Source organism: Ovis canadensis, chromosome 23 (assembly GCF_042477335.2).
Source record: "Ovis canadensis isolate MfBH-ARS-UI-01 breed Bighorn chromosome 23, ARS-UI_OviCan_v2, whole genome shotgun sequence".
In the NCBI taxonomy this organism is placed as follows: domain Eukaryota; kingdom Metazoa; phylum Chordata; class Mammalia; order Artiodactyla; family Bovidae; genus Ovis; species Ovis canadensis.
This window is the reverse complement of record NC_091267.1, coordinates 44,028,136-44,055,266: the sequence shown is the minus strand read 5'-3', so window position 1 is coordinate 44,055,266 and position 27,131 is coordinate 44,028,136. Positions and strand designations below refer to the sequence as shown.

At 45.0% G+C, this 27,131-nt stretch overlaps 1 protein-coding gene across 5 annotated transcripts in view; it reads right to left on the bottom strand.

Moving 5' to 3' along the window:
- Positions 1-419: 419 nt before the first annotated feature.
- KCTD1 (potassium channel tetramerization domain containing 1) overlaps positions 420-27,131 on the bottom strand; it is a 206,396-nt gene continuing 179,684 nt past the window's right edge. For 4 of the 5 annotated variants that reach the window (XM_069569290.1, XM_069569291.1, XM_069569289.1 and 1 more), the window contains 3 exons: positions 23,215-23,359; positions 5,719-6,024; positions 420-1,340 (listed from right to left, as the gene is read on the bottom strand). In XM_069569290.1, coding sequence (XP_069425391.1) covers positions 1,182-1,340; positions 5,719-6,024; positions 23,215-23,359 — 610 coding nt within the window. In that variant the 3' untranslated portion in view covers positions 420-1,181. The remainder of the gene's footprint in view (positions 1,341-5,718; positions 6,025-23,214; positions 23,360-27,131) is intronic. The other variant, XR_011252469.1, reaches the window with a different exon arrangement.

The window sequence follows — 27,131 nt, the reverse complement described above, 5'->3', positions numbered from 1 at the left end:
CAGCCCCAAAGGTGCCATCCACAGCTATCCATGCCCCTAGACGACATCATGTGCAGCCCAAGAAGCCCAGGCCAGGCCAGTCCACACAAGAGGAGCCCAGAATCTGGAGAGAGAATAAAACGGTGCTGTCAGCTGCTATGTTTGGGCGCAGTTTGCTCTGGGAGTTGACTGGAATTGGTAAACTCACAAGAAAGGTTTATCTTGCTCACCAATGCAGAAGCATGGGACCCAAACCTTACTAGTGGGAACAGAACCATTCAGAACAAGGGTCAACATCCTTATTCTCGAGTGGGTTTTGATCTCGACACTGGCTTCAGCTTTTAGGTCTCTTTTTGACACTCCACACAGAAAATTTTAAAATAGAAAAATTTCATTTGACTACAGCCTCACCCCAACATGTGTATCTCACACAGACCTTATTTTTTAAACAGAGTTTATTGTATTTAATACATTATAAAATTTGAAAAATTGTAGGAAAGCAGCAGACTCAAACTGGAGCAACTCTAACAAGGAATAATTCTGGCCCCTTTGCAAAACTGATCAGTTTAAAAACAAAGTAATGTTCACATCGGTGAGGCGGACAAAAAGGTGTGACTTCTGTACAAACTACATTTAAAATTTCATGTCTCACGTCTTTCAAATGCAGTGTGCTCATGAGAGTTTTTTTTTTTTTTTTTTTTTAAGTTCTGCTCGGTCCCCCATCTAAAGAGAGACATGAAACTTCCATATGCAAAGAAATGCGATTCTAGGTGTTTTTGTTTTCAAAGGAAAAAGAAAGACAAAGGAAAAAGAAACAATGGATGGCTGTTGGCAATGGAAACCGTAGGGAGATTCGTCCTCATTGCTCATGGCTTGTTTATTGGTCAGAGGCCTCGGGAGGCCCAGGACACTTCACGGCCATCACAGCACCAACTGTGGCTACCACCTTTTTTCTTTTTGCATTTCCTACCTTTTGACATATATATATATATTTATATATTTTTTACACCTTGAGGATATCACTATTCCAATTGTTCCCATATGAATACAGGTGTGGTCTCTACTGGATATAAATGTGTCTTTTATTCAACTTTAGGTCCAAGATTCGGTTTGCTGTCCCAACTGCACATGAATGTCCCTTTTTGTGTTTGCGTTATTTGTGGTGTATGTTTTTCTCCTTTTGGCAGAAGAAATATGTCCATCTAGTCCAGAGGCTCTTGCTTTATCCGGATGACAGAGGGTCCACGGGGCGTCCGCCTCAGTTCCCGCCGCAGGACGTATTCGCTGAACTGAGATGAGTCCACGCCTCCCCCACAGGAGCCCACGACTTCAAATCCTCTTTGCTGCAACCTCTCGAGGACCTGTGAGGGGTCGAGACAAGCATCTGGTTAGGGGCCAGTTAGGTCCTTTGGCCACGTAAATAGCCCAAAGACTGTCCCATGGTTTGACATGTGCAGCTTGAATCCATCTTATCCAAGCCCTGAGTCTCTCTGAGTTTCTGTTTTCCAAGACTCTGGATTCAAAGGCAGGAGGGAGCGAGCAAACGTTTCTAATACCTACAATGTGCCTTCATAAGCTAGCTCCACATGTGCCAAGTTATTCACTCATTACAACCACCTGGCATAACGGGTGGAGTTGGTCCACTTGACAGATGAGAAAACTGAGGCTTACACCTAGTAAGTGATGGAACTGGGTTTCCATCTCAGGTCTCTTTGGCCTGAAATCCCATGTTTTTTGCAATGCCATCTTGTCTGCAGAAAGAGAGTTCACATTTCAAAGCTCATTTACCACTAACATGTTCGATGAGATGATAAAGACTATGGAGAGACAGTGATATTATCTGAATGTACTTCATCAGTGATTCAGCCTCAACTCATCCACTCTTGATTCAGCTACTGTTCTAACTGCCTGACACTGAGTTTATATATTTCAGCCTGGACGACCGATACAATTTCAACAGCAGAAGAAATGGACTATTAAAGACAGTCAAGGTTTATCTACAGCTTTTCAAGTTGTGGCATTTGAAACAGATTTATTGCCTAGTGTGTATCCAGAGAGGCAAGAATAAATGTGATGGTTCTTTATATATGTCCTACATTAGAAAACACCTAAAAATTTCTCATATAGTCAATAGGTATTTATAATGGAATCTGATTTTGAAACCAAATACCTAATGCCAGAAAGATCCCTGGGTTTGTCATTACTTGTCTGACACTCTTGAATGCAGGGAAGAGTTCTTGCAACTCTTACATACACAAAAATGCAGGAAACTGATCTACAGCAGTATGCTTCTTTGGGAATCTAACAAATATTAGACTTGCAAATGTTCCCTGCCAGAATTCTGGATATAGTTAAATTATTTCTATACCACTCTAAAGGCAAGATGATTCAATCATAACTTTAAAAAAATGCTTGGCTCAAATTTTTTTTTTTTTTGGAGTTAAGTGAAATACTATCAAATAACTTTCAAAATGTGATATACCATGGATCCCTTACTACGTCTTTTTTTTAACTATTACTTTTTGGGGTGCCTACTTTTACATGGAATATAATCTGCTATTTTGCAAAACAGCTAATTAGATATGTTTGGAAAGCAAGAATATACTTTCTAAAAATTAAAACTTCAAATGCTGGCAAATTAAAAAAAACCCAAGCAAGTCCTTATGAGAACAAAATGAACACTCTTCCCTGCAGCATCTACTTCTGTACATAAATTTACAATGCATATGCCTACCAGGCAGCAAAAGGACACAATAAAGAAAACAATCTCTAAGTTTACAAGTAAGCACATGAAGATGTGTTTTGGTGGCAGGTGAATAAAAAGGTGAAGAACAGCTCACTCTAAGATCTCCCCAGTAAAAGCAGGAATGTAGCTTGTCAGCAAGAAACACACTAGTTTGCTCGGCCAAATCACCGCCCTGGAAAGGATTCATCTTGATAAGGAGAGGAATTAGGAAGGTAGAGGAAGTTGAGCAATAAAGAACTTATCTCGGATATCATTTGTCTCTCAGTGTTGTTAGGTTGTTGGATTGCTCTTATAAGGAGATTCCTAAGCTGCCTCCCCAGAGGATCTAATATGCATAATATGATAATTATGCAATATGATCAATCCAAGGTTACCTTGGAGGTGGTAAAACTTATTCCCATGTAATGCAGACAGCTTATGCTTCTTGGCCATTCTTCTTTAAGTATCAACTTGTTAACAGCAAAATTCCTTAAAGTCAGTGATCATTTGGGAATATTGAAATCGCTCCAGTAGATACATTGCTCCTGTGCCTTAGCCCGAAGCCTCTGGGCACCTAGAGGACTGGGCCTGTCCTCTAGATGGGGCAGGAGCTAGTATGGCCATGTCGTATGATGACGTTAACACAGATAAAAACCCACCTCTGATCAGACTCGAATGACGGGGCAACATGTCAAGCTTGTGAATGTCTGATAGTTATTCTGGGGCGGGGCCCTGGAGAAGTGATGAAATGCTGCCTAGAGAGGGCCGGGGGCAGGGCACGGGTGGGAGAGATTTCAGGCTCTGGAGGCCCCACTCAGGAGCGGCACCGGGCAGCTCAGCTGCGCCTCTGCACCTGTGCAGCCCAGGGCTGCATCTGGGGTGTGTACCTTCCTCCTGCACGCCCAGCGCTCAGGGTCAGCAGTCTCCTGCTGCTCTGCTCTCGGCCATCTATTCACAAAATTCAAAAACTATCAACAGCTGGGAAACCATCCTCAAGAGGCAGAATGGTATTGGGTACTTCTAGTCTTGGAGTCTGGGGGTAGTTTTTGTTGGCTCAATACAGAATAAAGTCATGGGTCCACTCCAATGAAGTCACCCCATGGATTTCCACTGAGTTACACAGACCTGGAGTCAAGACCTAGGTGTGCTTTGTTTTCTCATCAGCAAGACACAGAATTAATAGTGCCAACCTGTTAGGGTTGGTGTAAAAAGACAGAGCACTTAGCCCAGGGCTGGCACACATCAGTTACGACAGTGATCACACCCACCAGTGTCTCAGGCACATGGCCCCTCACACTGTGTAAACCCAACTTCCGAATTCTGCCCTTAAGTCGTCTTCTCCTCCCATAAACATCTCTACCTCAAAAGATGCTAATTCCATTCATCCCCTTTCTCCATCAAAAATCATAGTCATCCTTGGCTTCTAGCCTGTAGCTCGAAGCCATTATCAGAAAACCTTGCCAGCTCTACGTTCAAGATATTCAGGGTGGTCCAGTGGTCAGGACTGCACTCTCTCAGTGCTGAGGGCTTGGGTTCAAGTCCTAGTCAGGGAACTAAGATTCCCCTAAGCAGTGGGAGGATTGCCCCTCAAACAAAACAAACAAACAAACAAACAAACAAAAATTACTGTGGGAATTCCGTGTCAGTCCAGTGGTTAAGACTCTGTGCGTCCACTGAATGGGGAAGTCCCAGGTGGGGACACAGAGATCCCACAAGCCTGCAGCAAGGCCAAAAACATCTTAAAAATAAAAATGAAAACAGAAGCTGAAATCTGTTCAAGGCCATGGGACAATTTTTTAAAAAAGATTTACTTACTGATTCGGCTGCATCTCGTCTTAGTTGCCCTGCCACACGTGGGATCTTCGTTTCCTGACCAGAGACTGAACCTGAGTTCCCCACACTGCAAGGCAAATTCCTAAATGCTGGACCACCAGGGAAGCCCTCCCACACAACCATTTTAAGACATCATTCAGTATTCTGTTCATCAAGCTATAATGGAACTTGTGAACATGTATGTGGGATGGCAAGTGTGTGCCTGCTTGATTTTGCTAAAGAGTGGACTAGTTTGGGAACACGCGTTGGAACACCTGCATGGCACAGCTGAAAAAAAAAGATATTCAGAGTCGGACACTTCTCAGTTATTGCTTGGACCCACTTTCTAACTGGTTCCCCTGCTCACCCTGGTTTCTACCTGCCGCTGGAGTATTCATTTTCAAATACAAGTTACAACATGTCGACTTGCTCAAATCCTCAAACGACTTTCCATTTGATTCACACAAGCGAGGGAATCAAGCCCCCAAAAAACCAACACAAAGAATCCCAGAGTGCTTCCTACCCTCTGTGAGGCCCTCCATGGTCTGCACTGGGGGTCTCGGCACTCCCCACCCCACCTTCACTGCCTTCAAGCCTCACTGGTTATCCCGATGTTCCTCAATACATCAAGCACGTGCCCCTACCTGGGGAGCCTCAGGACTAGATGCCCCCCACCCCTCCAGGATACTCAGACCCAGCATCCTCTTCTCACTACCTGCTCAACACTTAGGAGGGTGACTGTTTGCCCGGCCATCATGAAAAGACAGCTGTGGCCTGTTTCCTTCCCTCTGTATCTCCAGTGTTCATACCAGCACCCGGCACACAGCAGGCGCTCAGTAAATGTTTGTGGCATGACTGAATGAAGGCCACAGAGCAGCAGTCCCTGACCTTTTCGGCACCACGGACTGTTTTTGTGGAAGAGAGGTTTCCCCTCACCGGGGGAGCAGACGGTTTCAGGAGGATTCAAGCACATTACATTCACTGGGCACTTTTTTCCTCCTATTCTCACATCTGCTCCACCTCAGATCCTGGAGGCTGGGGACCCCTGCTGTAGAGGGGTGAAGAGTTCACCGGCCCGGCAGAAGTGTTACCACGTGAGGGGTCTCCAGCACCTTGGAGGAAACGCACGCCATGAAGACAAGGGTGAGTAACCAGCACCGAGAGGGACCCTGGCAGCCACATGGCGCGTGATGACGCGGTACCTGGACTGAGTTGAGGTGACAGTAGCCATTCAGCGGAAACCTGATGACGTGCGTTGAGTCGTGATTCCAGCCCGCGTTGACGGAGTTGCACATCACGTCGCCGATCTCCGGGAACACTTCTTCTATCAAGGACTTGTCTCCGCTGAGCGTGATCCTCTCTCCGAGGTCTGGGGCCACGCGCACCACGAGGCACTCGCAGGGCCTTGACAAGCGGCCACTTTCTCGGTCCTGCTTCCATCTTTCCATCTCCAACAGCATGGGCTGGAGCTGGAAATATTTTGCCTCTTCATATAACAAAGTGTAGTCCTTAAAAGGAAAAAAAAAGGTAGCTCATACTTAAAAATGCCAACATAAGGTACTGAGTATGTCCACACATAGGGGGGTGAATTTCTTAGCTCCGTTATTTTGATATTCAAATCCGGGTGTACATTTTTTATTTGTAGAGACAATTTGCATTCACTCATTAATTCAGTGATGATAACAGGAGTTAAGAGTAATAACTGGGCTTCCCAGGTGGCACTAGTGGTAGAGAACCCGCCTGCCAATGCAGGAGACATAAGAGACGAGGGTTCGATCCCTGTGTTGGGAAGATTCCCTGGAGAAGGGAATAGCAACCCACTCCAGTAATCATGACAGGAGAATCCCATGGACAGAGGAGCCTGGTGGGCCACAGTCCATGGGTTGCAAAGAGCTGGACATGACCGAGTGACTTAGCACACAAGGGTAACACGGGTTAGGTGGGACACTTCCCATGAATTAAGTCCTACCATCCCCATAGCTACCCAGTGATTTGGGAATCATTTTTATTCCCATTTTGCTGGCGAGAAAACTAGTGTGTGAAAGGATTCACCAAGACTTTTGTCTTTTTGTAGGAAAATGCCTTTGAGCATTTCGAGTTTGTGTTGTTGAGACCCCACGTTATAGCCTCTGGATGGGGCGTGCATATGCGTTGGGGGGACAGAGGCATAGCTGTGCCCTGTTCACCCTGAGTCTACGCTCCTCGTCACCCGCAGTGGCAGCTCTAGAACTTCTCGAGGAGGGGGAGGGCAGGGCCACAGCACAAGCAGGGGTGGAGAGCTAGGGAATGGGCGCCTGCTTCTACTTATGGATGGGCGAGGGTTTGAGAGAGGCTGGTGGACGATGGGGCCAGCTCTCCGTGCCCCCATCACAAAGCGAGAGAGGCAGACAACCTCCGGCCTGGGCTCCTGCAAGACGGCGGTGCAGGCCCCAGTGTTCCCTGCAGCACTGTTTACAGCAGCCGAGACATGGAAGCGACCTCAATGTCCATCGACAGAGGAATGGATAAAGAAGCTGTAGCACATACATTCAATGGAACATTACTCAGCCATTAAAAAGCATGGACTAGTGCCATCTGCAGCCACGCGGAGAGACCCAGAGATTGTCATACTGAGGGAAGTTAAGTCAGACAGAGGGGAAATATCAACTGACATCCCTTATATGAGGAAATCTAAAAAAGAAATGGTACAAATGAACTCATTTACAAAACAGAAACAGACTCACAGACTTAAGAGAACGAACTTACAGCTGCTGGGGGGAAGAATGGGGCGCAGGGATAGTTAGGGAGTTTGGGATGGACACGTACACACTGCTATATTTAAAATAGATGAATAACAAGGACCAACTGTATACCACAGGAACTCTGCTTAATGTTATATTGCAGCCTGGATGGGAGGAGTGTTTAGGGGAGAATGTGCATGCTCAGTCATGTCCAACTCTTTGCAACCCCGTGGACTGTAGCCCACCAGGCTCTTCTCTATGGGATTCACCAGGCAAGAATACTGGAGTGGGTTGCCATTCCCTTCTCCAGGGGATCTTCCTGACCCAGCGATCGAACCTGAGTCTCTTCAGTCTCCTACACTGGCGGGTGGATTCTTTACCACTAAGGCCACCTGGGAAGCCCTTGGGAAAGAATGGATACATGTCTATGTATGGCTGAATCCTTTTGCTGTCCACCTGAAACTATCACAGTGCTGTTAATAGGCTATACTCCAGAGTAAAATAAAAAGTTGAAAAAAAGAAAAAAGATAGCAGTGCAGGAAAGGAAACTAACCTACTTCTGAAAGCACAGGCACCCAGTCTTCGGGAGTGGTTTCTTTCCTCTTGTCTTAAAAACTCTATTAAAATACACACAAGCCATGGAACGGGAGGACAAGAGAGGCCGAGCAGGAGGCAGAAGCGTAGGAACAATGTTATCAAGCAGGTCAATATTATGTCTAAACGTAACTATGGCCACAATCATCTCTGGCTGTAAGATACATGGATGCTTGTCCAGACACGCTGGCTGAGAACATTTTAATCACTGACAGGCATGCTGCCTTCCTTCCAACAGGCTGGAGCTGGCAGGCGGTGCCTGGGGCCTTGCATGGAGAGCCAATGCCTGAGCCCAGGGCCTGAGTGCCACCAGAGGCCTCGAGACGGGACGGGGCAGGAGGGAGGGTAACCACAGGGGACTGCTTTATTTGGCACTTTGCTCTTTTTTGCAAATAGCAGCGGTGACATTATTCAAGCCTTCCAGAGAAAACAGTTTGGAGGAGCAGGAAAAGAACAAGTGACTCCCTGCTGGATCACTGCCTTTGGAAGAGAGGAACTCGGGCCGCGTAGAAACTGCAACCGCGGACGCAGGTCACCAGAAGGGGCTGCTGCTCTACTGTCGTCTCCTGGCAACCCCATCACTATGGGAGCCCTGGCTCCTTGCAGGGGAGCCACCCTTTTCTCCCATCATCTCATTTCACCTGCTCTGCCTCCTGACTCACAGGAGCTGCTGTTTAGTTTGGTGTTGAGAACCAAGCTGAGGCGTGGCCGCTCTTAGGGCAGAGCCGAGCCCCTCAGCCCAGCCCAGCCTGAGGGTAGGAGTGGGGTCTGCAGGTTCCTCCCAGTCCACCCGGCGTCTCCACTACCACGCCCTGGCCGTCTTTGAAGGCCACCAACTGCAAGATACCAACCTTAGTACTTTACTTACTCATCAAGATGACGGCTCTCAAGGAAATTTAAGAACATTATTGAGAGTTAGTTACACAAGCGATAGAAGTGAGAACTTCTGCTACTGCTTTTTATTTCCCTGTGAGATTTAATTACAAGTTTTAACACAAGAAAGAATCTGGACTTCTGAAAGGGTGCCATCAAGTCTTTAAATCTTTGTTTCCTTTAAATACTTCTATTTATTTTTGGCTGTGAGTCTTCACTGCTGTGTGGGCATTTCTGTAGTTGCGGCGAGCAGGGGGGCCTACTCCCTAGTTGCGGTGCAGGGCCTTCGCGTTGCAGTGGCTTCTCTTCTTGCAGAGCATGGGCTCTAGGGTACAGAGGCTTCAGCAGTTGCGTGTGGGCTCAGTAGTTGTGGTTCCCAGACTCTAGAGCACAGACTCAACAGTTGTGGTGCACAGGGCTTGTTGCTCTGTGGCAAGTGGGATCTTCCCGGATCAGGGATCGAACCCACATCTCCTGCACTGGAAGGCGGATTCTTTACCACCGAGCCACCAGGAAAGGCCAAAGGTGCTCACAGCAGTCTTCTTGACCAGCCTTGACCTGCGCAGGAATCCTTTCTAACATCACTGAGTTATGACCACTCAACCCCTGACTGAATGTTTGATGCTTATCACCTAATAAGGCACAGTATTTATTTTGTTTGCAGCTCTGATTGTTTAAATGTCTTCGTTAGAATGACCTGAATTTCCTGTTAACTTCAACTTACTTGTTCTTAATTCCACCCTCTGGAGTTTCAGCCATCTTAATCTTTGACAAGTTAACCCTTCAAACACTTGAAGATAACTGTTATGTCCTAATATTATTCAGGCTGAAAACACCCAATTGTTTCAGCTCCTAATCATTTGTTAGGACTTCAAAGTTCTTCAACGTCTGGTAGCTACAGCTGGCCCTTAATACAGCTTTGAACTACATGGGGCCCACTTACAGATGGGATTCTCCCACTAACTATGTACCATGATGCTACATGATCTGTGGTTTGGTTGAATCTGTGGAGGCGAAACTACAGACACAGGGAGGGGGCCAGCTGCATGCAGGGTTGGCGCTCCTAATCCTCACATTGTTCAAGGCTCACTTGCACTTGAACTTGCCAACAGCCTTCCTAACACCCAGACCAGAACAGAACCTAACATTTCAGACACGCTCTAAAGAGCACATCATCAACTTTCATACAACCTGGCTGGACACTGAAGCCACCGTGAATTCAGTCTGCATTAGTTCTCAGTTGCTGTGGTAACGATTAGCACCTGTTTAGTAGTTTAAAGCAGCACTTGTTTATTCTCCTGTTCCGGAAGTCAGAAGTCCAAGTTGGGTCATCACAGCTGTGTTTATCCTGGAGGCTCTATGGGAGAATCCATTTCCTTGGCTTTTCCGGCTTCCAGAGGTGGCCTGCAACCCTCGGCTTCCGGTCCAGCACCACGGCCCCCTCTGCTTCCATTGTCCCATCTCCTCCTCTTACTCTGACCCTTCACCTCCTTCTTTCACTTGTAAGGACCTTTAAGTACGCTGGCTTCACCTGGATTATCCAAGATAATATTCCCATCTCAAGATCCTTAATCTAATCACACCTGCAAAGGACCTATTACCATGTGAGGTGACATCCTCATAGCTTCCAGGAATGAGGACATGGATGTCTTTTTTTTTTAATCTTTTTAAAAGATTTTTTTGATGTGGGCCATTTTAAAAGTCTTTACTGAATTTGTTACAATACTGCTTCTCTTTTACGTTTTGGTTTCTTGGCATGTGGAATCTTAGCTTCCTGACCAATCTTAGCTTCCCAACCAGTATGGAACCCATACCCCCTGCTTTGGAAGGCGAAGTTGTTAAGACTGGACCACTGGGAGGTCCCCACGGATGCCTTTGGGAGGCCTTATTCTGCCCTCCACACAGCATAAGGTCCTATTAGTTTTCCTGGAAGCCCCAAAGTCCCATGACTCTATTCACATTTCCTCAGAGTGAAATTCCTACACCTTTTTTTGCACAGCTACATCTCCCTCATTCAGCATTTGTGAACAATTTTAAATCCTCTATTACTTATCCCTCTTTAAATTACATACTGGAGATTCTGGACTTGTTCCAGTGTAACGAGAAAATTCAGATTCTTTTACCCAACGTTCTTGGTTTCCCTCTCATTTTTTGGTGTCATTTTGAACTGGGTGTTTTGTTTCTATGTGTGAATCATTTTTTAAAGCACAGAGAGGACAGGGCTACCTACAGGCCTTTGTTCAAGCTGACTCTTGGGTCATAAATTTAGTCTCTAGATTCAGAATGCCAAGTGGTTATACAACCTATAATCCAGCTCATAACTGTGACATCTGTTAGACACCTTTTGGAAATACTGTGCATTTGGGTGGGACTTCGTGGGGAAGGCTGGAGGTGTGCAAGGGGCTCCAAGCTGCCATATTGCCAGAGACTCCCTGTAACTGTTTAGGGCTCCAGGCTACTTATCTGTCAATTGAGGGGGATCAATTGCATTCAAGTTGCTTCTGACCCTGCTAAACTATGAGTCTGTCTCCATGACAAAGCCCAGACCTGCAAGTTTGTCTACCATAACCCTAAAGTAATGAGACTAAAGGGCTTGGGTTACAAGTCCCCTACACTGACTTGGACCGCCTCTTTTTTTATCTCTGAATTCACAAGCCAGGTGTGTAGTAATCCATTCTGAAATCTGCCCAACGACTGACAGCCCCTTTCTACCTAAGTTGCTCACTGCTGCTGAGTTGCTTCAGTCGTGTCCAATTCTGCGCGACCCCATAGACGGCAGCCCACTAGGCTTCCTTGTCCCTGGGATTCTCCAGGCAAGAATGCTGGAGTGGGTTGCAATTTCCTGCTCCAATGCATGAAAGTGAAAAGAGAAAGTGAAGTCGCTCAGTTGTGTCCGACTTGTAGCGACCCCATGGACTGCAGCTTACCAGGCTTCTCCATCCATGGGATTTTCCAGGCACGAGTACTGGAGTGGGGTGCCATTGCTCACAGTTATCATTATCTGCTCTGGGAAAATTAGGGAAACACTGGCGCTTATCAGGATTTTGGCCCTGCTCAGTGATGTCTCAAGGATCCTGCTAGGGGTCATTCAAGTGAAGGATTAAAAGGGTTCTTCTGAAGGTCAACCGGCAGACGGGACGTCATCTCATGGACCTAGCCTTGAACCACCTCAAGCCGCCTGCTGTTCTTTTAGTCTCTCTTGACTACCTCGGCCCCATTTCCTCCTTTTCCGCTGATCTGCAGGGCGGAGCCACCTTTCGCGCTGGGGGAGCGAAGGCTGGAGAAGGGCTGAGCACATGCACTTGGTGCAGCTATCAGCTCCCCATGCCAGCTTGCCTCCCAGTATGGTCCTCCGTCAGCCCTAGAACCAAAAAGGTCGCTTCTGTTGTCACCATCTCCTGCATGGCTAAGCTCATGCTTGCCATCTTTTTCTAGGCAGGCTCCTTTGTATCAGTCTTCTGCTTCCTGGGTTTCCCTTGTGGCTCAGCTGGTAAAGAATCTGCCTGCAATGCAGGAGACCTGGGTTCGAAAGATCCCCTGGAGAAGGGAAAGGCTACCCATTCCAGTATTCTGGCCTGGAGAATTCCATGAACGCTACAGTCCATGGGGTTGCAAAGAGTCGGACACAACTGAGTGACTTTCACTTCTCTTTGCTTCCTAACACTGCCTCCCATCTCATCAGAGAACTCCCTGCAAAACAGCCCGCCTCCACCGCCACTCTCCTGTCTTTCCTCAATAGCAATCACACAATTATACTGTCTCAATTTCACATTTTTTAGAGATTATCCTGTTTCCTTTTAGGCTTTCTGGCCTTGTGGTTATCTCTTTGGTCTCTCAGTCTCTTTTGAAGTCATTTTCCCTGAAGTCTCAGTTCCTATCTGATGATGTCTGCCTTCCTTTTGTCAACTCTTGCAAACTCTGGACGACTCAGCCTCCTGGAGATGGGCAGGTGAGGTGTTTACGGAACCACAGCAGGTTTGGCCCCAGTTCTTCTTATGAAGGAAGCGAATCCAAAGCATCGCCTCTGCTTTCAGCAAAGTGAGTCCAAAATGTTCTAGATGCCATCACCTTCTCCACTCCCAGGCCGATGTTACCTTTTCTCATTAAGACAGCATCAACCATATCTCTCAGCCTCTCAGTATTTCTCATATCTCTCAGTAAAAGAGAGGTTATTCACAGACCTTTTCATGCTGAAATAATTTTAAAGTCCTAGAACACACATTTTTTAAATTAAAAAAATTTTCTGAGATTTGCAATAGTTTTGAGAAGCAGAAAGATCAAGATCTCATTTTACAGGTGACTCCACTGAGCTTCCCTGAGACCCCCGGAGAGACGTACACAGAACAGGAAAGTAAATGTGAGCAGACTCTAAGAGGCATATGGACCATGTTTCAAAAGTTTATTCCTTGATTAAATATTTGAATTCAGAAGACATTTTTCCTACAGGGAGGAAAGTGATATACGCAGTGCACTGCTTTCCTACTGCTGCCGTCAGAGATTATTACCACAAATTTGCTGGTTGGAAACAGCAGATTTATTCTCTTAAGAGTTCTGGAGGTCACAAATCTGAAATGGGTCTCCTGGGGCTAAAGTCGGGGTGTTGGCAGGGCCACTTTCCTTCCGGAGGCGAGGGGAAAATATTTTCCAGCTTCCAGAGGCAGCCCTGTCCCCCTGGCTCCTGTCCAGCCATCACACCACTTCCTTCCTCACATCTTCTCTGACTCTGACCTCCTGCCTTCCTCTTTCACTTCTGAAAACTCCTGTGGTTCCACTGGGCCCGCCTGGATTATCATGGATAATCTCCCCAGCTCACTGGCTCTTAAACTTAATCACATCTGCATGGTCTCTTTATGGCAGGTAAGGTGACACTCACAGGTTCTGGGGATTAGAATGCAGACGCCTTTGGGGGCCATTACTCAGCCTCAACACGCAGCTTCCAGTTCCACAAAAAAGTTCAAAGGCTTATTTCACTCCTAAGGTACCTGAAGTTTTATGGGTCCTTCCACTCAAAAGGCAACTCAGCCACTCATTCATGCATTTTAAGACTTGTCTATGTGAAGCTGCCAAGCTAGGCACTGTGGGCATTGCAAAGGCTTTTTGGTGGGAAATGCACCCAGCTCCCCCCACAGAGATCTAGAAGCCCTCCTCCTACCCACGCTCGGGACATGGGATCCTGCTCCTGGGCCATGGGATCCCTCGGCTTGCTTCCCAAGATGGCAGGGCATGTATGTATCAGGGCACTTGCCGAGAGGAGGTGCCAAGAAAATGAGGGGAAATGAAAGTATTTTTTATATTACATTTCATCAAGAGCATTCATGCAGTAGTTATCATAAACAAAAAACAGATCCCCATAAAACTTTCCTTAAAAAAATTTTTTTTGAGAGCGTGGGCCACCACAGTTTTTTCAGTGTTGGAGGTTTGGGACTTCTAAAATTCTTAATTTCCCTGGCTCTGCAACCCTCCCTCCCTTCCTCCCCATGTTGATTTTTTAGAGCAGTTTTGTTCAGGGCAAAATAGAGCACAAAGTATAGAGATTTCCCACATGTCCCCTTAACCCTACACATGAACAGCCTCCCCCAACTTCGACATCGAGGGATGTCCCCTCATGAGGGGACCATGTGTCACAATCTATGGACCTACACTGACCCACATACCCACTCAAAGTCCTCATTAGGGTTCACTCTTGCTGTTTGCCATTGTGTTAGTTTAAACAAATGTCTGATGACATGTATCCACCATTATAATATCATACAAGGCAGTTTCACTGCCCTAAAACCCCTCTGTGCCTTGCCTATTCCCGTCCCCACCCCCATACGCCTTTCTTTTCCTCAAAGCCTGGAAGGACTGGTCTACTTACTGCATTTCCCTTGCTACTTGGGACTTCTTGCCAGGAGGTTTCCTCCCTGTTCAGTGCCATTGGCTTCCGGCTCCTCCTGACCACTCTTGTTTTCCTGGGGCAAGAATGCCCAGCCTATGATTTAAATGATGGCCAGTAAAGGAAACACAGGCGGTGGCGAAGTCCCTTCTCTCCCTGCCACTATCTCCACTCTCAACTCTCTAACTTTCCAAAAGGAAGCCTAAAGTGTACACTTAAACCTATCAAATCTTCAGATACACGTTGCAGTAAATGAGAAGCTAGAGTAATGAGCTCCCATAATCAGGCAACCAGGCAAATTCAGATGGTGGGACATTCCATAGGGCAACTGGCCAGTCTCTTTAGCAAGTCAGCATCATATAAAAACGCAACTATGTGCGTGCATGCTCAATCGCGTAGTTGCGTCCAACTCTTTGCAACCCGTAGACTGTAGCCCACCGGGCTCCTCTGTCCATGGGATTCTCCAGGCAAGAATACTGGAATGGGTTGCCATTTCCTCCTGAGGGGATCTTCCTGACCTAGGGATTGAATCCATGTCTCCTGCTTGGGAGGTGGATTCTTTACTGCTGAGCCACCAGGGAAGCCCCCAAAATGGTTTTATATGAGATAATAAAAAGGTATGGACATAACTAGATTCAGTGAAGTCTTGGATGAGATATCAACTCAGGAAAACCAAATAGAAAGGACATTTTTGGGGTCAACCATGGAAATGTGAATACGGTTGCATAATTAGAGGAAATAAAATTTACTAAAATGGAAAGATAGAGATATTATCTGAAATAAGCATAGAAAAAGACCCAGAAGTCTATGCACTCAGGTTTTATCAATAACATCAGCAATCTCTGAGTGGGATATACTGTTAAAACTTTTTTTTTTGCTTATCTATATTTTGAAATTGTCTACAATGTACATATGCTTTTTCTACAATATTAAATAGCTATTAGAAATAACTAATAGACTTTTGAACTTAAGCCAGGAAGAGGTAAGTTGGGGATTTAAGCTGGCAAATTTTTCTTTACTTAAGCTGGCAAATTTTTCTTTATCTAAGGAAGGCTAGACATTCATCAGATACCAAAAGAGATGTCAGCAACATGGCGGACACTTACCAAAGATGTTCAAAATAGAAGCCTAGAGAGGGATAATTTTGTGGTTCTCCATTAAAAAAAGGAACTAGAGCTCTGGACTCCTGATGAAGTGGGAATCACAAACGTGTGCTTATGTACATGCACGCATGCGTGTACACGCACGTGTGTGCCCACACACGCCTAGGCATGCATGGGTGTGAGCAGAAAAGACAACAACGATGAATGAGTCAGTGTAATGGAGGTGGGGGGCGGGAAATGAAGGGAAGACGGACAGTCTTCACAATAAAACCCAGCAGAGAGTTGTACAATCACTTATCTAGAGAAGAGATTCCAACATCTTTCAGTGGGAGCAAGGCACAAGCAGCTGCCACTTAAGCGGTGTTCTGAAGTATGAAATTATCTAAATTGTTAAATGGGTATCTGGCTCAGACAGCACATTTGCAGAATGAGATTTTCAGGGGCTGAGGATGCTGTGATTTCGAGATCACAGGAATGTGCTCAAGCCAGCATCAAACAGCTGGAGATGGGGTGGGGTGGTGGGGTGGGGGGGTGGTAGGGGGGCAGGTAATCAAGGAATGTGTTCCCTGCAAAACCAGGAAGAGAGATGGATGCTGTGTCCCTTTCCCAAGGTCAGGAAATAAACTCTGCCGAGGAAGAAAGCACTATGGTACTGCTCAGGAAGGGGCAGGATGAGCCGTCTGCGTGTGCCCACGCTTGTGATTCACACGATCTGCCGTACACGCGCTCCCATCATCAGCCAGTACAGCTCCCGTTCTCCTTCTGCTCCACCAGGTTCCCGACTCCCTGTATTTTACAGCCTGTCACCCAGAGGTTCCGCGGGAAACATTTCAGAACTCTGGGACACGTGAGGTTCATCTGAAGTACTTTTTGTCTTCCCCCAAGCGTGGGCTACAGTTGAATCCATAGGCAATTAAAGGGTGTGTTCTGTGCTTAGCCTTGATGAACGACAGGTATTCCAGGGCTCTAGAATCCCAAGGGAGCACCACGGTGCAAAGAAGCACCCATCCCATCCTCACCAGGGAGGTGACAGGTTGAGTCCTCAAGGAACTGTCTGGAATAGGTCACAGCTTAACTCCCATGCAGTCTTTCTGAAGGTCTAACTTGAATGTTCTTGGAGGAAAAAATAATGCCTGCGACATTTAAATGTGTTTAAAATGCCTAGCTCTTCTGTTTTTGGAACAGAATGCAACTAGAAACTCATGGCTATTACCAGGTTCTCACTGTGATTCACCATAAATTGCTTTATGTTCCCTGGCATCTGTATCTCTTTTAATAATGGAAATTATAAATTAATATATTAGCCACACAAGTAGCTTAGGATGATGTTACATACGTACAGGCTTTATATTTTCCATTTAGTCCTATAAGGTTTTAAAATATTTTTATTTATTTTATTTTTGGCTGTATTGGGTCTTAGCTGCAGCACACAGGATCTCTGGGTGAGGTGACTGGGCTCGGCAGTTGTGGCATGAGGGCCTAGCCAACCTGAGGCACACTGGCTTGCCTGGGAAATCCCATGGACAGAGGAGCCTGGTAGGCTGCAGCCCATTGGGTCACAAAGAGTCGAACACGACTGAAGTCACTAAGCACACGCGTGTGCACACAACTGTGATATTAAACATCAGCCACAAGCGTCGAAATAGCCAGTCAACGGCACCTTAAACTAAGGGAGACTTGTTTTTCTCACTGAGAAGTCAGAGGTCCCTGGCTGTTGGCAGTGGTATCTGCCCAGTGATGTTATCAGGGACAGGACGCTGTCTTTCTGTTTCGTCATCTTCAGTGTTGACGTTCTGGCCTCATGCTTGTCACCTCAGGGTCACAAGGTGACTGTCAGAGCACTCATATCTCTTAAGTCTCCTGCATTGGCAGGTAAGTTCTCTACCACTAGCACCACCTGGAGAAGGCAATGGCAACCCACTCCAGTGTTCTCGCCTGGAGAATCCCAGGGACGGGGGAGCCTGGTGGGCTGCCGTCTATGGGGTCACAGAGTCGGACACGACTGAAGCGACTTAGCAGCAGCAGCACCACCACCTGGGAAGCCCATGTAGCTGGGTACATAGTGATAAACAAGAGAGAAAAATAATTACAAATACACTGTGTGTGACCATGGAAAATCGGGGATACAGGCAAATCTAAGCTAGACTAGGCACAGGATGGCTTAGTGATGAATATGATGATCCCTGCACTAGATTCACTAATTGCGGATGAGTAGGGGCTCAGAGAAGGCGATGGCACCCCACTCCAGTCCTCTTGCCTGGAAAATCCCATGGACAGAGGAGCCTGGTAGGCTGCAGTCCACAGGGTCGCTAAGAGTCGGACACGACTGAGAGACTTCACTTTCATGCATTGCAGAAGGAAATGGCAACCCACTCCAGTGTTCTTGCCTGGAGAATCCCAGGGACGGAGGAGCCTGGTGGGCTGCCATCTATGGGGTCGCACAGAGTTGGACACGACTGAAGTGACTCAGCAGCAGCAGCAGCAAGTGATAAATAGGGCTTCCTAGGTGGTTCAGTGATAAAGAGTCCACCTGCCAAGCAAGAGATGTGGGTTTGATCCCTGGATCGGGAAAATCCCCTGGAGAAGGAAATGTCAACCCACTCCAGTATTCTTGCCTGGGAAATCTCATGGACAGAGGAGCCTAGCGGGCTGCTGTCCATGGAGTCGCAAAAAAGTCGGACAGGACTTAGGGTCTAAACAACCAGAAGTGATAAATCAAGGTCAGGGAAAGAGCATCAGACAGATGGAGCAGTCTGCTCTGAAGGGGGACAAGAAGATGGTGGGGCACAGGTGTAAGAGCCAAATGGGCAGGGGTCTCGGGGGGTCTCTGACAGGGCTGCGCTGCTTTGCTCCATGAACAATGAATGGGAAGCCCCTGCAGAGTGAGTCTGAAGCAGGAGCAAGTCACAATGCAGTTTGTTTTTTATAAGTGTCCCTAGGTGAGAGGTGGGGTGGGAGATATAGGGAGGGAACAGGGACAAAGGCATGGCCATCAGAAGGGCAACAGGAGGGGACCTGGCCATGATGGAAGTGTTTTGACCTTGACCGCATCAGGGTTGACATCCCGCTGCGAGGCTGCGGTAAGATTCAGCAAGAAGTTACACCAGGGGGAACTGGGATTCCTCTACTGTTTCTGACAACTTCATGAGGATCTACAATGATCCCAGAAAGTTTAATGAAAAGAAGTGTCTCCTGGTTTCAACATGGAGAGTGGAGGAGAAGGAGTAAGGGTAGAAGAGAGGAGACCAGTGATGAGTCATCTGAGCTGCCGGACCTTGGACCAGGGAGCGGGGATAAGAGGTGTGGATTGATTCCTGAAGTATCTGGAGCATTCTATGGGCTGACGGATGGATGGATGTGGGAGGGGCGGGACTGGAGCAGAAAGGCAGATTCTGGCATTTTCCTGAGATAGGACACAAAGGAAGAGGAGCTGGTTTGGTAGTGGGGATGAGGAGGCGGGCCTGGCCAGCTCCTGGGTGGGCAGCTCAGGTTAAAGAGGCCATGAACGATCTAGGTAAAGGTTCTGAAAAAGAGAAATAAAGGTGACATTTCTCCTCTACCCCCTTCCCAAGTCCCAGTGCCTTCCTTCTAGGAAAACATCAGAGGGTAAGCACCTTTGGTCCGGTGGCTGCCCGGGTATCACACTTGGCGTCCTTTCTCTACTGGCCCGACTTGCTCTACCAGCCCTAATGCCTGCCACCTGGGGCTCTGGGTCTGCAGGGAGGCTGGGGTCCCCCCCAAAGCCCCCCGCCCTCGCGCAGCCGCCTCTCCCCTCCCCCACTCCTCCCTTTACGTCTGTGCATCTCCACGGGGGGCCTCTGCCTGCTTTCTAGCAGCAGCCCTCACTTTCTTCCTCTTTCTTTCACCTTCTTCCATGGCAGCTGGTGTGGGAAGCGGGTGGAGATGCTCAACTCTGCAGCCGGTGGGCCCGGAAACATGAGGCCTGCTGTCTACCATCTACTGGCTGGCTCTGCTTGGCTGAGCAGGTGTGTCCCTAGCTCTAGGCTGAGGGCTGGAGACAGAAGACTTGCCCTCTGGAGACCTCCCTGGTGGTCCAGTGGTTAAGACTTCACATTCCAATGCAGGGGCTGTGGGTTCAATTTCTGGTTGGGGAGGTAAGATCCTGCATGACTCATGGCCAACTATCCCCCGGCCCCCACCAAGAAAAAAGAAGACTCGCGGGCTGGCAGGAAAGGGCACGCGGAGAGAAGCATGCATACAGTGAAGAGCACCCTTGAAAACCGCCTAGTAAGGCGCCATATTACAGACCGGCAAGACAGTTTCCTTTCCGAGTTGGAAAAGACCATCACTGATAAAGCTGCCAACTTTCACTTAGGAGCCACGTTGCACAAACCAACTTCCCACATCTGTAAACGCTGGAACTGGGCTCAACACCAAGAGAGGCCGGATCTGGAAGATTCCCAGGAACTGCCACTGACTGGGGAGCAGCAGGGCCAGGAGAATTCCTCCAACTCATTCCAGGGCTGCAGGGAGCTCCACACGCTCACTGCAGTTATTACTCTTAGTTTTCTGCCAAGTGTATATTGTTCTCATGGAAGCGACATGTGTACATGACACGACTCTTCTATACTCTTTTCCATATGGCTAATCATGCCCGGCACAGTCCCCACTGTTCAAAGTCCTGAAGGAGAGGGTGGATGAGAGGCCCTTCAGATCCCTGTTAATTTTAAGATCTATTCTTCTCTTGGTGCAGTGGTAAAGAACCCACCTACCAGTGCAGGAGATGAAAGAGATCCGGGTTTGATCCCTGGATCAGAAAGATCCCCTGAGGAGGAAATGGCAACCCACTCCAGTACTCTTGCCTGGAAAATCCCTTGGATGGAGGAGCCTGGTAGGCTGCAGTCCATGGGGTCGCTAAGAGTCAGACACGACTGAGTGACTTCACTTTCACTTTTCACTTTCATGCATTGGAGAAGGAAATGGCAACCCACTCCAGTGTTCTTGCCTGGAGACTCCCAGGGACGGGGGAGCTTGGTGGGCTGCTGTCTATGGGGTCACACAGAATCGGACACAACTGAAGCGATTTAGCAGCAGCAGCAGCATGCATAATTTTTACATGAATAGAAACATACTATACATATTCTACAACTTAATATTTTCATTGAATAAAATCTTGCTTTTTTCCCCATACATCAACTAATCCATAGTATGAATATTCTATAATATTTTGTAACCATCTGCCATTGTTAAGCATTTTTAATTGTGTCCAGTTTTGCTATAACAAATATAACTATAGTAAATGTTCTATGTACATGTATCTTTGAATATTTATGTTATTTCTAGAAATAAATGAAAAGACATGGAATTGTTAAACATTCCAAGTACATATATCTGAATATTTATATGTTACTTCTAGAAATGAATAGACATGAAATTGCTATAATTTAAAAATTTTGAAACTACCACTAAATTGTCCTCTAAAAGTATTTAATAGTTTTCACTCCCAACCACACTGTTCCTCAATACTATGTATTACCAATGTTTTAAATTTTTGCCAACCTGATATAAAGTTTTGCCAGACTGGCCAATCTGATATATATTTAAGTTCTGCTTCTTTGATACTAAAGAGATTGAATATATTTTCAAACATTTAGTGGCAATTTCTATTCTTTTGAGAAACTTGTATATATTTTTAAATGTTTTCCATTGGGTTGTTTCCATGTTTCTTGTAGATGTTTCAGTTCAGTTCACTTGCTCAGTTGTGTCTGACTCTCTGCGACCCCAAGGACTCTAGGCCTCCCTGTCCATCATCAACTCCTAGAGTTGGCTCAAACTCATGTCTTTTGAGTCAGTGATGCCATCCAACCATCCCATCCTCTGTCATCCCCTTCTCCTGCCTTCAATCTTTCCTAGCAACAGGGTCTTTTCCATAGAGTCAGTTCTTCACATCACGTGGCGAGAATATTGTAGATGTTTAGGAGCTCTTTTATGATGGATATTAATTTTTCACTGTAAATATTTCTCCTCATCTGACACTTGTGTTTTATTTGTATATAGTGTCTTTAAATCAGCAAGTTTTTTTCTTTTTTTAAGGATGCCTTCTGGGTAGTTAAGTTTTGCTCAAGTAGGTCTTCTCTGCCTAACAATTATACTTTTGTGGAATTTCTTTTTATTTTCTTCTAATACTTCTATAGCTTTACGTTTTATGTTTATCCCTGGAATTTCTACTAACTTATGATACAGACAGGGCTCTGGCTTTACATTTTTTCCAAAGGTCTTGGTTTCAGCTGTCTCAGTGCCAATTACTGACTATTCTTATCATTTCCCACCAATTAGAAATACCACATTGATGATATATCAAATTCCAATATACACACACATCTCTCTCCCAATCCTGTTTTTTTCCATTGATCTACATGCGTATTTTAGCATCTATTAGGATCACACTTTCTTATCACTGTATCACTGTAGTATGTTGTGATGTCTGATATGAAACATCCACCATTGTCCACCATTTCTATTACCACCAAATATTTTTTAGCTATTCTTTTTTTAAAATTGGAGCATAACTGCTTTAAAATGTTGTGTTGGTTTCTGCTGTACAATATCACTTTTTAAGCTATTCTTAAGCCTTTTTTTTTCTCCTATACAAATTTTATAAATGGGTCAAATTTCATTGAAAAAAATCTATGACTTAAGTGGGTTTGCACTGAATGTATAAGATAGTCTGAGCATAGCTGACATCTCAGCAATATTGAGGCTTCTCATCCAAGAACACGAATGTCCCTTCATTTATTCTTGTTTTAAACTTGCATGTAGCGATTTATAGTTTTCTTAATCAGACTTTGCATATTTCTTAAGTTTATTCCTGGGTGTTATAATTTTTGTTGCTACTGTAAGTGGTATATTTTTCCATTACATTTTATGATTGGCTTTAGTAGTAAACTATTAACTGCAGTATATTGGGACCTTGAATATGGATGCTTTAATGAGTTCTTTATTAGTTTTAATGATATTTAGTTGATTCTTTAGAATCTTCTATTCAGAGAAGTATTAAGGAGCTGCAAAGATAACATTTTTATATATTCCCTTCTAATATTAACTCTTTCTATTTCTTTTTGTTGTCTAATTTCACTGCTTAGAGTTTCCAGCACCTTGTAGGACTAAGTCTAACACTTGTTAGTAATTTTGAAAGGGAACAACTCTAAAATTTTACTGGTAAGCATAATGCTTGCTTTAAATTTCTGGGAGAAAAAGTCTTTATTAAGCTAAAGAGGTTTCCTTTTTTCTCTACCTAAGACTTATCAGAGATAACCTTTGAATATAATCAATTCATTTTCAATGTATTAAAATAGACTGTAATTCTATTCTTCACATAAAAGCCACCCTCTTTTGGCTGTAAACGTCAATGATCATATACTTTATTCCACATAGATGGTATAACCATCAGAAACCTCTGATGCCATTAAAGTTGGTATATGTTAAAAATGTAAAGCTAGAAATATTTTGGGGAGCACATTAAAAAAAAAAGCACATATTTAGGCTGTTGTTAATTTAATATGAATCCCTCACCTTGAAATCATCAGGAATGAGGAGTTTTGATGTTCGTAGAAAATTCAAGATATATCTGAACATCTGTCCATCTCTGTCAATGAAATAGTGCTGTTTGAGACTGTCCAAAACAATGGGCTCTGTACCATCAAAAAGTCTTCCGATTCTGTGATAGGAAAGAGGGAACAGTGAAGACAATTAGAATCGATCGTCCGGCCACTAAGACTGAAAGCTACTGTTTTGTGCCACTGTCAAAGGCAGCACTTTTGAAGATGGCAGTCAGGGAAAATCACCCGCTACGTAGTTATGGTTCCCTGAGAAGCACTGGCCCCTGCTTGATAAATATCTCAAGACCAGACAGTTCAAACTAGTCACAGGCTTTCTCAAGTAAATTCTATTATTCGGTGTCTTTTACCTGTAAAGAAGATGTTCCTGACATGGTGATTATGGCTAAGTGCTGTCACTTTAATGGAAGATCATGTCTTTCCCTCTGTGTTACTTAAAACAACCTTCTCTGCCATTAAAAAAAAAAGTGTGATTGCTCCCAAGTATCTTTTAAACAGAGCCTACAAAAAAAAAGGTGCATTTTTGTTTTTAAGAAATCTGTTTTCTGAGATTTCCCTACCCATAAGTCCCATATTTTCTAAAAGTAAAGCAATGTCTATATGCTAACATCTACATTTAATTATAAAAATGAATCACTGAGAATATCACTCATCTAAGAGTATATGTTTTTCATTAACAATATGCAGTCTAGTTTCCTAGGTCTCAGCAAAAATCATTTGTAACAGCCAGGAATCATTATAAAATATAAACATTTGACCACCCAAAAAATATGACCTAGTTCTGGAACATAAGTGGCAATGGGTAATTTTTAAAAACAGGAATCCATAATATGTGTTTCCTGTTTACAGTTAACATTTGAAAAGGGTGCTATAGTTAAAGCATTTAGTATCCAATATCATTCATCTCTTTAAGGCAGGCTGAACCCATACACTTTAGCATACACTCAGTTAATAGAAAGTGGTCACATCTATACTATGAACAACTAGAGGGCTGGCTAACGAAAAATAAATATCCTGTATCAGAAAATAGAATTTACACACTTGAAATCTCTTCCTTTGCCAAGAGGTACATTTGACTTTCATTAAAAGTGTAGGCAGGAAAATGGTTCCATTTTTAAAGAAAAGATTTTTGTGGAACTCATAACAAGTCTCTCTCCGATTTGGAACACCATTTTATTGCTCTGATGATGATTTTGAAATCATTCATTTCCTAGTCTTATTTTTGAAATGGGACAGATATAATGCTAAATTGATAATTCCATCCCTCTTAAAATACAGCAAACAAACCAACAAATAGGAAAGCTGCTCCCCTCTTTCCCAGGAAAGAATGACTTGTGAGTGAATGTGCTTCAATAACAATCTTTTAAGGATAATTAGAAAACTCCTGTCCTACCTGAAGGTAGTAGGTGCAAAGAAGAAAGCAACTAGTCAGTCAGATCATATCCTTAAAACCCAATACATTTTTCTCAACTACTGTTTTCATCCAACTTTCCATGAATTGAGGGTGATCATGTAGGGTGTAGATTACAATCATCCAAGGATTCTTTGCATGCTACCTTGTCATTCATTTCTTATAAACACATCAATCAAATGGTAGACTAGGTAAAGAAGAGGCAGTAAAACTGAAACACCCTTAGTCACTTATTTGTAGTGTTTCCAGGACAGTTTGGTGCCAGATGGTAAAGAATGAGACTTGTGTGCCTGTTATTAAAACATTTTACTCTTCACTGTTAATGATAAATTTACAGTTGACAGTGGAAGAAAAGGGAGCTATATTTATTAACTGCTTTCTATACACCTTGCCCTCATCTAAGCACTTTATGTAACAAATCCATTATCCTCCTTTTAAAGATGAAGAAATAGGCTCAAAATGATGAGTAACTTGCCCAACTAGTTAAGTAGCACCTGGGGGAGTTGGGTACAGTCTGTTTGATCTTACAGGGGCCTCCCCACAATGACTGGAATGAAAAGAATTACCACTACTGAATGAACACTTTAGGTCTAGAGATTTCGTGTCTATCTTAGATTTGTTTGGCAAGAGTTTTACAATGAAATCCAAACGTGTACACTGATTATTTTTGTGGCCTGAGATAAATTAATATCAATGATTACAAGTCACTTTACTAATGAGATGAAAAGTAAATATTTTATTCTTAAATAAATCCCAGGCTTTTAATTTTTAAAAGCTCATTTTCAAAATCTAGGCTTGGAAGTGAGCCAGCACAGAAAGTGATCAAATAAATCTTCACGGAGTGAATGAGTAAAGGAGTGGCTGAAAGAGCAGAGGAATGAGGCTTGGCCATTTACGAGCTGTAATCTGAGCGAATCAACTTCTCTGCATCTCTATTCTTTTATAAAATTACCCCTTTTCTCAGGGTTGATGAAAAATCAAAAGGGGTCATGGCATGCTCAAAAAGACAGCAAAAGAAGGCACCCCAAAATAGCAAATAAAAATTTCTAGGAAAACAGCTCTTTGAAGCCTGAGGGCAGTTTAGGGTACAGGGTTTAAAGGAGTAAAAGGAACAATCATGGCTGAGGTGTATTGTTACAGACCTTTCCAAGATAGGAGAAAAGTGTCATGTTAAGTGGCAAGGAGATCCAACCAGTCCATTCTAAAGGAGATCAGTCTTAGGTGTTCTTTGGAAGGACTGATGCTAAAGCTGAAACTTCAGTACTTTGGCCACCTCATGCGAAGAGTTGACTCACTGGAAAAGACTCTGATGCTGGGAAGGACTGGGGGCAGGAGGAGAAGGGGACGACAGAGGATGAGATGGCTGGATGGCATCACCAACTCGATGGACGTGAGTTTTATATGAGTGAACTCCGGGAGATGGTGATGGACAGGGAGGCCTGGCATGCTGCTGTTCATGGGATCGCAAAGCGTCGGACAAGACTGAGCGACTGAACTGAACTGAAGTGGTTTTTAGGATACTATCAAAACAAAAACCCCACCACCAGCAGATAACAAGAAACTGCACAGTTGCAGTAAGAAGCACCTTTACATCTGATTTAACTGAAATAGCAAAAATGCAAAGGCAAGAGGAGGGGAAGTCTGAAAGGAGACTCAGCAAGGGGACAGGAAGGTGGCTGTGGCCCTTGGGCGGGGCAGTGGGAGAAGAGAAGCTGGGAGGAAGAACAGGATGCTACTTGACAGATTAGAAACCCCACCATGGAGCTGTCTGGAGTACCGGTCAGCAAGGCCCGGAACCTGCACGGCCCGGAACCTTCACTTCCAGCTTGCTCCAGGCAAGGGAGGGCCCACTCTGCACGGAGGGCGTGGCCTGAAATTGGTGGGAAAACCCTCCCCGCCGTTGGTGCCTCCTGTACCAAAGGCGAAGCAGCATGGTTGACGTGGGAGCCGAGAGGCAGGGGAGGGCAGTCTCGGAAGGAAGAGCTCCTGGCCGCGTCAATGCATGCACATTCCTGGCTGCAGTGAAAAGCCCCTCGGAAAAGAGAGTCCCTGCGTTTGAGTCAACAAATGTTACAAGTAAAAAAAGGAGACACTGGGCTGATTTTTGCTACCTTTAAAAGGAAGGAGGTTTTAAATTTGTGAAAACAATGCGGAAGGGCAGGGTGGTGCCAGCGATCGTAAACTGGGGTCCTGGGTCGGTTTCAAGGTTGAATGTGCTGTGGAAAAGCATTGTTTGGCTAAGCAAATAGAGAGGAACATCGACACAGGCTATATTTCTTGTGGACACATGAATGGAGTTACAAATCAACTGTTGTGACTTGTAAACTCTGGTGCCTGAAAACTCTGTGGACCTGATTACAGTTTACTAACCTTGGAGAACATTCCTGTTTTTCAACTGACCAAGACCAGGCTGGCTCCAGATGATGTATGACTGCCTTTTTAAAAAAAAAAAAAAAAAAACA